The sequence below is a fragment of the Meleagris gallopavo genome, chromosome Z, assembly GCF_905368555.1.
Source record: "Meleagris gallopavo chromosome Z, MGAL_WU_HG_1.1, whole genome shotgun sequence".
Classification (NCBI taxonomy): Eukaryota; Metazoa; Chordata; class Aves; order Galliformes; family Phasianidae; genus Meleagris; species Meleagris gallopavo.
In genome coordinates, this window is record NC_139435.1 from 74,871,646 (window position 1) to 74,883,030 (window position 11,385).

The window sequence follows — 11,385 nt, forward strand, 5'->3', positions numbered from 1 at the left end:
AGGCATACTTAATCTTTTCAGTTGAACTAAGGCAGGGAATGAAGCTTAAATTCTGGTGGTTGTAAGTGGTCTGCTTATTTTGCTAACTAGATCTCAGCATCTTGATATCAAAGATTACATCTGTTCAGAAAGATTTAAATATGTAATTATTAGTTCAGTTTCTACAGGGGAGTCAGAGGAAATAAGGTTAATTAGACTTGCTATGACTGTTTCCCCATCAGGATTTTAACGAAGACTATTCTGATCTGGATGGAATAGTACAGGAGCAGAGACAAGAGATGGAGGAGTCCAGCAGCACAGGCTCACAGACCCCAGAGCTAGAACGTTTCCAAGGTGAGTGGGGTCGTGGAGCTGCAAGAAAATGGGAACAGCTTAGTCCTAGGTTTTGCTTCTGTAATTCCTTCTGATGTAGAAGTGGATCTGTGTTCTCCACAGTCCTGCAGACTAGTTAGGTCTTCCTAGGACAGTCTTCCTCCAAGTTGCAAAAGCTGAATTTCCCTTGTTATATTGCACTTCGCAATCCAGAATTAAATAATGACTTTGTCACCATCAGGCTTGATTTATCACTACTGACTCCAATTGCATTCACCATCTATTTCATATACCCCTTATCTATTATGCTGTCAGAGATATAGCCTAGCAAATGTTCATGCTTCCTTTCTCTTCCTCTTTTTCTCTCTCTCTCCCTGACCCTTTCCCTTTCTTTTTAATTTTAATTTTAAAAACTATTGTAAAATAGCTCAAGTTATAAAGAAATGTCTTCTAATCAATGCAAATAAACATTATGTACTGTGGTGGATTTTAGTAATCAAAACTATTTCTTATGATTTTGTATTTCTGTTTTATGAACCTTAATTCTGTTCTTTGTGGTCATCAAGACTCCTGAAGATATCATCTCTTATTCATTCTTAACACTATTTGTAGTCTCATACACTTCAAGTTTTTCACCTGGTGCAAGAATGCTGTGTAGAAACACAGTGCACATAAGTTTGGAAATATGGCAAAACTCATTTTATGTGGGATACCTATGTAGGTTATTTAAAGTATTCTAGAGTGTTAGTCTGCTATAAAACTATTATATATTAACATATTAATATGTTGTTGTTCCATTATTTTTCCAGTTCCATCTGAACACTGTGAATTTGAACTAATAGAAACATTTACCTTTACTTTGAAATGAAACATTACAGATTAAAGAACTTTTAATATCAATTTTCAGTAAGCCTAGTTTTAGTTAATTCTTCATTTTTCACAAGTCTCTCTTGTTCAGTATGGTTTGGGGTTGTTTAATTTGGTATTTACTATGTGTGTATTTTTAGTTGTTTGGTGGTATTTATGAAGCAGCAATGGAATTGTAGTGTCATCACTTGTGGAATGAATGCTTCTGAATGATGATTTAACTTGCTGTCCTGCTTTGTTGAGGCTGATAACTACTTCAAACCTTTCAGTTTTCTTTTTCATATGTGGAAAAAAAAAAACAATAATCCTTTAAAGATTTGCAAGGACGTGCATGTAAAACATAAACAGAACTGAGCATGGCTGGATTTTTCTATTCTATCTCACTCAATATCTCATTCAAGATATAATCTGCATGTAAAAAAAAAAGGAAAGCAAGCTAGAATCTTCCTTTTCAAAGTAACAATATTTATCTCCATTTGATAGTGATATTAAGGTCATTAGGAGTCACAGAATCACAGAATAGCCTGGGTTGGAAGGGATCTCAAGGATCATGAATCTCCAACCACCAACCTCCACATTTAATACCACACCAGGCTGCCCAGGCCCCATCATATTTAGCATATTCAGTCCTTTTGAGAGATTGCTTTTTTGTCTGTTTAGTCTTCAGTCTGGAAGGTCAGTGATAAGCTGTGAAACTTGCATGGGTTGCCTTCTCTTAAATAATCTGGAAATGTAAATGTACCATACATAATCCCCTTCCAGTCCACGTGCTTTTCTTCTCCTTTGTCATTACGTGCAATTATTAAATGGATTATTTTAAGGCCTGTAAACTAATAGCTGCCTTCTATCTGTGTTCAAAATGTATCTCTTAAAACCTTTCTGTTGCCATATTCCTTGACTAACTTAAGCTACAAATGGTTTCCTTTGACCTCATATTTCAGCTTTATTAAAAATCTTGCTTTTGACAGATTATCACGTTGTTGAGACACAGACTCACTTGAAAGTTTCAAAGACTGAAACAAAGTCTGTCCGTTCCGATGCACGCGGTAAATGGGTACCTGAAGGAAAAGCCAGAAACTGCCTTCGAAATGGTAGGAAATTAAGGGCAGATCCTCAGCTGAAGTTAGTTGAGTCCAACTCATGTAGTTATGTCAGTTCACGTAATATGGAAGATGTCTTCCTGTTTATCTCTCTGTTTGTGTTATCTGTTGCATGCTTCAAAACACCGTTGTATCTTTGGTGTTTCCTGATCAAAATAACGTGTGTTTTTTTCCTAGCAGGTCATTCTGAACCCTTAGGATTCTTCCACAAAGTTAAGTTCCAGAAGCTCTTGTCTCTGAACCACATACTTATATTTTATGCAGTTCTGTAAGTAAACAATTAATATCAAGATTGTTGAGATACTCTGATTTTTTTTAACTTAGATTAATGTTATCTCAGCTTTGCTTGAAAAAGAGGGAATTGATGAAAATTTTGGCTTTTATACCTTTTTAGAACTAGAAATGCCAGGATAGACCTGTTTAACAGGCCTTTTAATTCTAAACACAAAGGATTTTTTGGTTCAGGAATTGCTGGAGAGTTTAACTACTTGCACTTAGCAGAGCCATACTCTCTTCAAGGTTCAAACTTTCAAAGCTATCTGAATGCTACCAATACCTGGACAGCATGTACAAATAATGATTTAAATGTCCTTTAATGTTGCGTTTGTGAGATACCTCTGACATTCCCATGTCCATATAAACATAATTGATATATCTTACTTTTTTCTTTTACAGTGTCTGTGTTTTAATATTTTCTACCTTCTACATGAGATATAAAATCAATGTCCTGGAAGAACGTCTTATCTCCATTGCATCTTTTGATTCACACGTTAAGGAGTAAGATGCACTGTATAACTACTGCAATTAAAAACAAAAAACACTTTTCCAGTATCTCATGCTAATCCAGTCTTTTTCAGAAACTCCTGTGTTACTGTTGTGCCCTCATGAAACTTAATGTAGTTCTTATGTCTGCACAAGCCTCATCTCACAGGTTTCCTTTCAAGACTTTTATTGCAAGCATATGGCATGGTGTAGTATTGCGTTCAGGATGTTTCAGATAACTATAAATAATGGTAGTGTAAACTGCTGAAATGAGCTTCTTTCCAGATAATGATTCTGTGAAAAAAGCTATGACTTCAGTCTTAGTGTCATTTGATTAACCTGCGATGACAGAAGCTATCTTGTAATCTTTAGGCTAATATATCAGACTTACTTTTAGGGTGTTTTTAAGAGCTTTGAGCTGCCCAACTCCTCTTTAGAGACTGACATCATGTCTTGCAAAAATAAATAAATAACAACAACAACAAAAAAAAAGAATAGAAACTACAACAAGTTCTTCATATCTTTGAAGAGAACTGGCAAAAAATGCATCATAAGAAAAGGTGCCCATGACTGCTCTCAGTAGGGAGTAGAAGAATAGAAAATAGCTAAATCGTATTTCCTGGTTGCACTTATAGAATATTCAAACTATGTAAAATTAGAAAACTTGCCATTAGTTTATGGCAAATCCAGGGAAGAAGCAGTGTAGTATTGCAGATCTTTTATTATGTCTCCTAGCAATTATTTAGTAGTTTCATTCTGTAACTGTGGAAGAGCTTAAGTCATGGATGTGATCTTCCCCTCCTTTTTTTTAATCCCTCTGTTGCATGAACAGAAAATCTGCAAACTTCAAAGGGAGAGCAGGAATTTGTATTAGGACAGTATGCAGCAGTACGTCATATGGGCATCCTCAGAGAACTTAGGGCAGAAGGGAGTTCAGCTGGATACTGAAAAAATACAATGAGTTTATTTAGTATTAAATTCTGCATTAACTCTTCTCTCCCTCTCATGACTTTGTTTTTCTGAGCTTCTCTGAAAAACGTGATTTAGTCACTTCCAAACCTCACTGCAAAGTCTGCTGTGACATGGTGCAGTTAGCAATCCTGGCAGCTAAAGAAGCACCGCCTGAAAATCAGGAGAAAACCAAATTCAAGACAGCTGTACCCAGGTGGAACGGAGCTCTCTGCAAAGTGTTTCAGACTTAGCCATACTGTCATTCCTAACAATGACCGTGCAGCTTAGGATCCACAGAATACAGCTGAAAGCTGAGTTGCATCTATGACAAAGCTAGGTTCTTAAGAGGAAGGAAATGGTGATTTATCTTAAACAGGCTTGCATTTATGTTTTACCAGTAGTATAGGAAGAAGGGTAAACTTACTTAGTAGTAAGCAATATTAAAAGCCATTTTCCCACTTTTTGCATATTTTTATTAACAGGATCATCTGAAGCACTCTTACACAGAAAGGTCCTGTTTTCTGTTGTTCTGATACTAAAGCAGGGGTACAGGATAGCCTAATGTGCACTTGTACTGTGTCAAGGGGCTGTGCTATTTGGTTTTCTCTAAGTCACAAGACACAGAACTTATGCAGCTCTTCAGCTTATTTCTAGATGGAAAGCTTTACAGCTATTTCCACTAAACTTCTGGGGACTGAAACAACGTAAGGAATGTAGTCAGAAGTACAGAAGTGACTTAGGGCTTTGTTTCTGTAAACAAGTACAGTTCACAATGCTGCCATTCAAATAATTCATATCTGAATGTGGCTTTCAACTCTGCTTTCCATTCTCTCATTCCCATCACACGAATTTCTTCATTCTGTTTCACAGACATCCAGTGCGCCAGTGTTTGGAATCTCACCTGCAAATTAATGCCGATGCCTTCTGTGATGAGTTAACTGCTAATCTTATGAAATTGGAAAAGGTAACTTTGTATGGTATGAAGCACATGCCAGTAACGCTCATTAGGTTCTTCTTGAATTTCTATGGTTCTGGTTTTTTGAAAGTGCCAAGGCATTCCCAGATTTCATACTAGAAACTAGCATGTTTTGCTAGAGGATGCACTGTCTTCTTGGGCTGTAAGTTAGCCAACGTATAAGCATTGGTCTGTGTAGCTGTTTTGCCTTGAGCTGAGGCTCGACACCAAAATACTACTAGACCAATCAGGCCAGGGGTGATTATTACATTTAATTATCTTGATTTTTTTTTAATTCTGTCCATCAGAGTTAAGGATTCTAAAGTTAACAGGAAACTTCCTTAGCAGAAAATTCCTTGTTTGGGGCCTTTGTTTGAGTTTTCGTTTTCTGATTAAGAAAAGCTGTGCTGGCATTCTTATGGAGTCATCCTCTTCATACAAAATGGCTGGAATCCATCTCTCTTCAGTAACACAAATGCTGCTGCTGCACCAGCTGTCTAGGTCACTGTACCTGAACTTTGTCTATGCCTTTATTCTTCACTATCCAATAATTGCAAGCCTAAATGCACTTGCTGAAATAGGAAGTCTGTGCAGAATATGAGTGGATGGGGAGAACTACTTTCCACTTCATGAACTGTGGTGAGTTTGCCTTGGCCTACAGTCAGACCTACCATCTCAGCAGCTCTCTCACTCCTCCCCAGCAGAACAGGGGAAGAAAATAGGGTGAAAAGGACTGTGGATCAAGATAAATGCAAAGAAATTGCTTACCAGTTACTATTACAAGCAAAACAGACTCAGCTTGCGGAAAATCAGTATATTTTCATTAGGTGGTGAGAAACAAAGACAAATGTTAGAACAACACCTTTCCTCGCCTTTCTCCCAGCCTCATCTTTTCTCCTGACTTTTCCTTCCCTGCCACCAAGCTATCCTTGGGGTTCGGTGTAAGGATTATTGTTAAATATCAGTTTTCAATCTGCCACTCCTTCATTTCTCTTCTGCTCCAGTTGCATTTTATCCTGCACTGATGTGGGCTCCTCCAAAGGCAGAAGTACTTCAGGAAACATCCACCTGTTCTGACATGCATGGCCTCTCCATAGCCTTCATGGACACCTTCACCCCTCTTCTCCTGTCTCCTCCTTGGCCTTGATGTTCCCTATGCAGTTTCTGTTTTTCTCTCCTCTCTCCATCTGATGTTTTTGCTTTGTATTCAATGCATTGAATCAGTCCACTGAAGCCTGCTGGAACAAGCTGTGCTTGGCACTGGGCAGCCTCAGCATCAGCTCATAGCTCACTCCACCACCAAATCTTTGACACCTCTACCTGCTACTAAGCAGATGGAACAGGTGTGTTGGGGAGATGTCAGAATCAACTGACTAAGCATGAAAAAACTAAAAGGATTAGTACAGTGAAAACAGAAGTTACTGAAATTCCTGCGTGCTTAAATCAGATGGGGTTTTTTTTGCCTGTTTCTAAAACTGGGTTTTTGCCGAAGTTATTCAGTGCCTTTTTTTTTCCTCACAAAGTATGTTTCTCAATTAGCATAAAGGTTATGTAATATTATGTTACCCATGTGGCATTGGATCAAGAGAATCTCTTCCAAAAATATTTCCCTCCATACACACCCACTGCTTGAAATCTAGAGTAATGCTGCCACTTGCCTCTGTATGCTCTGGATGATAACATATGAACACCAGAGAAAAAAATCTTACCAGATGATTACTAGTTACAATCTTTAGCCAAATTAGATGTTGTTACCTCCCAGCTGTCTGGGACAAATCTTCAGATGGCAAGATGGTTTATGAAACCTTGCTTTGTTTCGGTGGGAAGGCTGCAAAACAACAGGACTAGGCAGGCACAGTCTCTTTCATAGTCTCCACCTGGAAATACAGCAGAAGGCAGCTGGTTATTGGATCATTCAGCTGTTCCCAAGAAGTGACCCTTGGTCCTGAATTAGAGTCTCAAGTCATTTACTTCTCTCATTTAGTGTCTACAGAATTGAACACTTGTTATTGCAAAACAATCACAACTCTGTCAGCTGCTTCTCACGTTAAATGAGTACTGCATGTAGCTGCCACAACCAGTAGTTAGAACGTTGTTTGACTGCTGCAGAACTGGCAGAAATCTAGCAAGTTATGTGCTCGAGTGACTGCAGTTGTTTCACTGCTTTGTATGTCTTAGTGAAAAGTGCTAGTAATTGACTTCAGCTGGCTTCAACAGGAAACCTAACGAGGAAGTTTCAGTGCAAACTGTCACATCTTCCTCCCTTTTTGTGGGGCTGCAGCACTATAAGGTACTTCACAGAAACTGTCGAGGTTAAAAATGAGGAATTACTCTTCAGTTAGTAAATGTTTAGTGCAGAAGTATTCCGCCATGATTTTTCAAGTGACCTACTTCATATTTAGAGTAAAGAAATTCCCATGGCCTAGCAGAATTGTGCTTTGGCTTTTAAATATTTTTAACGCTTTGTCAGAACTCACCACGTCTATTAAGACAAAGTGTTAAAAGAGGCTGAAGGAAAGACGCGGCCTGATTTTACTCATTTCTTAATTCTAACGTAGCTTGTTAAATGGGAATTCATGTGTGTGTAAGGCTCTCACAAAACTGTTTCTCACTGTTCTTGAAAAAGACATCTGGGACAGCAGTTCAGTGAGGAAGGATTGAGAGGTGATGTCCCTGGGCAGGAATTACAGCGTACAGTGGTATAATCAATACATGGGCACAGGGACACATATCTGCTTGTGGTTAGAAGAGCTTATTTTGCTGCAAACATCAGAAGCCTCTGTACTTGAAGCTGTTCTAAAACTATATGAATTACTGAAACCTAGAGGCTGTGACTTTTACGTCCAGAGCTTGTATTTCGTTTTGATTGAGTTCAAAATTTTGGATTTATTGAAAATTTCGTTCTAGCTCTAGTTTTGTTCTCCTATCTCCTATCCGATGAAGAAGAGAACCCATGGGAGATTGCAGGAGATACCTGTAAGCGATATCAGCTTGGTTTCAGTTGCTCAGCTAAGCATTCTGCTGACTGATCATATCTGGATGCTTCTTTGACTCTTGTCATTTAATATGAATACTCTCACTTAATACGAATACCACTGGTATAAATAGCTGTGACAGAATTAACAAGCACGCAGGGAATATATTGGAGAATGTCTTGATTTTCTTAAAAATGTAGTATAACGCTTTCTGTTTCCCAATCATTTTTTGTCTCTTTTTCTAAGATACAGAATAACTTACAAAAACTGCTTGAAGATGGTGAATGAAATGTTTATGTTCTTGGACTGCTTCAGACTTCATTCATCTCGCTTGACAAACAGATCCAAAGGAGCTCTGCTGGACGGAGTTCAAGCTTCTTTATTTTCAGTCTAAGCCAAAGTTAAACTGCTGATGCTCATGTCACAACACAGAAAGTCATGTTATTGTTTAACAACTATGTTTGTCTGCATGTTTTGAAAATAAGGGTTTTTTTTTTTCCTTCTTTATTGTGTGTGAAGTAATTAATGGATTTTACAGTTTGATTTTAGCTTTCCTTGCACCAGTGCAATCCTGAAGCAACTCTTTTTACCTCAGCCTTCCTTTTCTGCCTTTTTTCATGTAAGTAAGCATTTCATACACAACTCATATGCTGACATGTTGCGTGAATGAGCTGTTGTGTATCTCACAGCCGTGGCTATGGATCAGGGCTGTGCTTTTTACTTTCTGTCCTATCATCCCAAAGATTAAAACCAGAACACCTCTGGGTTTGATTTCGTGGAGTACTGAATGTTTGATGTGTGCTCAAGCTCTCAGGTGCTGTAAAAAGTCTCAATTTCATGTTCTGTGGCACTGGATCACTGCTGAGCATAAAGTCCAGTTCTACTGGGGATTCATTTTACATCAAAGTCGAGCTTGAAATATGTGTGAACTTGCCAACTCACCATTAAGTTGCTTGTGAATAGCATTATGAGTATGACATGTCTGTCTGGAAAACCAACTGTTTTTTTTCTGTCTGCTCTTCTCTGTCCTTCAAGTTAATTCATCAGTGTGAAGATTTCAGCTAGCTTTCCTTAGAGCTGAGTAGAGCCTTGGTTGGCTAAGCAAGTACATTTCATATTCCAGTTTATATAAGTCTAGTCCTGATATGGAACAGATATTTTCAAATAATAGAAACCAACCAATTACTGAAATTATTTTTATTGCCACGTTCTTAACTGAAAGAAAAGGTGGACATCTGCTTTGTTATATCACAATATTTTTTCATCATACCTAATAGGATAACTGTTCTGGACTGTTTTAGCTTTCTGATTCACAGAGCAGACTGGTTCATCTGAAAAAGCAAAATTTAGGATAATGACAACTTGTGTATGCAATATTACTGTTTATATATGCTCTGCATTTTATAACCATTTCTGTGAAATGCACCTTACTTTGTTTAAATAAACTTTTTTGAAACAAGAAACTCAGTGCTATAATTTATGAACAAGTTTTTCAGCCAGAGGGTGGTGAGGCACTGGAACAGGTTGCCCAAGGAGGCTGTGGATGCCCCATCCCTAAAAGGCATTCAAGGCCAGGCTGGATGTGGCTCTGGGCAGCCTGGTCTGCTGGTTGGTGACCTGCACACAGCAGGGGGTTGGAACTGGATGATCATTGTGCTCCTTTTCAACCCAGGCCGTTCTGTGATCCTATGATTCTGTGACTCTATGATTTGGATCATCCCGCTTCCATCCATCAGTTTTAATCAAACATGATACTCATGATCTGAACAGGCTTATTCTACACAGTGCAAAGGAACTGCATCCTGCCTGTGTTTCAACTTTCTCAGTAATATTCAGAGTAGAAAGGCAAAACAATATGATCAAGTTTCACCTTTTTTGCCTCTTGTAAAAAAACTTTAATAATTATCTCAGATGTTTTCTCCTGGATAAAGGGTGAATAATGTTGAGGCAGCTGAGAGATACGTTCATGTTTTGTAACATGGCTGCTTAGCACAAGTTTCCATCTAAGTATGTTTAGTCAGAAATCTGTGAGATTGACTGTTCTCCCTATTAAAATCCCTATCTTTCCTTTCTCAGCCAGCACAGGATTATTGGAAAACCTGTTTTTGCAAGAAAACTGTTGAAAAAGCTATTTTTTCCCTTCTTCCATCCTTCCTCTTCCCTACTCTCCTCTTCTTCCACAGTTACACTGTACATACACTGTGTTATGCAGTTTTGCACTCTTTCCTCACATTTTCACTTGTCTATTTTCTTACCTTTTCTGTCTGTTTCAATATAAAGGCTGTAGTTCTATTTATGATGCTGTAAAAATTGAGGTCACAAGTCACTTTTGTCAAAGGAGCATCTAGGTAGTTTAATTACATCCATCAGCTGGTCTGAATTATCTTATTACTCCTTTAGATCACCAAGGATGTTCTTTGCTATCTGAAAACGAGAGAGCATTACATAGAGCAGACAGGCTAAACCTGTAGGCAGGCTTATCACCATCCATAAGCAAACAGAATAATTGTAGAGGTGAAAGAGTAATCCAGGGTAGAGGGTGTCCTTTAACCTGTATGGCTGCACGCCAGGGGAGGTGAGTCTGGACAAAGGTGCACAGCAGTTTCTCATAGGGGCAAGAAGCAGCAGTTAGAGCTTTTGACTGTGGTCACCTCAGTTCACCAGGTCTTTGTATGTGGCAACCTTTCCTCAGCTCTTCAATTTGTAACCTCACTCCTTATTTTCCTAGAGGTAGGATGAGGATGCCTCAAGGATGTCATGCTGGTCTACAAATAGGATGTACTGGTTGTGCAGAAATAAGCAGGAAAGACGAGCTCACTGGGGAAAGTCAGAAATCAATAAATGTTTAGCACGGATTGTTAATAGTGGTAACAAATAGCCTGATTAAAAAAAAAGCGTCCTTCCTTTTCATCTTCCTTCCTACTTTATTTTTTCTTGTTATTTCAATTACGTGTGTCTGTTGTGCCTCACAACTTAGAAGCAGAAAAAAATGAGGACTAGATCCCAGTAGCTGTGAGGCATGTAGTTATAGGTAGTGCTGGGCTCTGGCAAGCTGGTAGGAAACTGGAGATGTGTGGAAGGCAACCAGGGTGCATCAGTATATATTTCCTTCTTGTAGTTGCTGAGCCAATTATTTTTTCCTATTAGTCCCAGCCCAACCTGCTTCAGTTCTTGTGAGTTCTTACTGTAAGGGGGACGGGGGGAAACATTGCTTGCTTTCTCAGAAATGGCGTTTGAAGAAAGTGCCAAGCACTTTGGTGATCGTGGGTGGGAGTCCTAGACAAGACTTGACTTTTCCACGGTTCATCCTGGCAATATCCAGCAAATAAAAGTCCTTGCAGCATGGTTTTCTCCACAAGTATGAACTTGGACCAAATAACTGAGGAATGGAACATGTTATAGACACGGTCTTTTGGTATTTCTGGATTCATCTAACTGCAGACTACTGCCAAGAGGAAGAGTC

At 38.7% G+C, this 11,385-nt stretch overlaps 1 protein-coding gene across 1 annotated transcript in view; it reads left to right on the forward strand.

Annotated features, from left to right (window-relative positions):
• GRAMD2B (GRAM domain containing 2B) overlaps positions 1 to 9,385 on the forward strand; it is a 61,538-nt gene extending 52,153 nt beyond the window's left edge. The window contains exons 10-15 of the mRNA XM_085214113.1: positions 222 to 333; positions 2,148 to 2,270; positions 2,457 to 2,547; positions 2,955 to 3,056; positions 4,863 to 4,956; positions 8,169 to 9,385. Of these exons, the coding sequence (XP_085070239.1) occupies positions 222 to 333; positions 2,148 to 2,270; positions 2,457 to 2,547; positions 2,955 to 3,056; positions 4,863 to 4,956; positions 8,169 to 8,210 (564 nt within the window). The 3' untranslated portion in view covers positions 8,211 to 9,385. The remainder of the gene's footprint in view (positions 1 to 221; positions 334 to 2,147; positions 2,271 to 2,456; positions 2,548 to 2,954; positions 3,057 to 4,862; positions 4,957 to 8,168) is intronic.
• Positions 9,386 to 11,385: the final 2,000 nt, after the last annotated feature.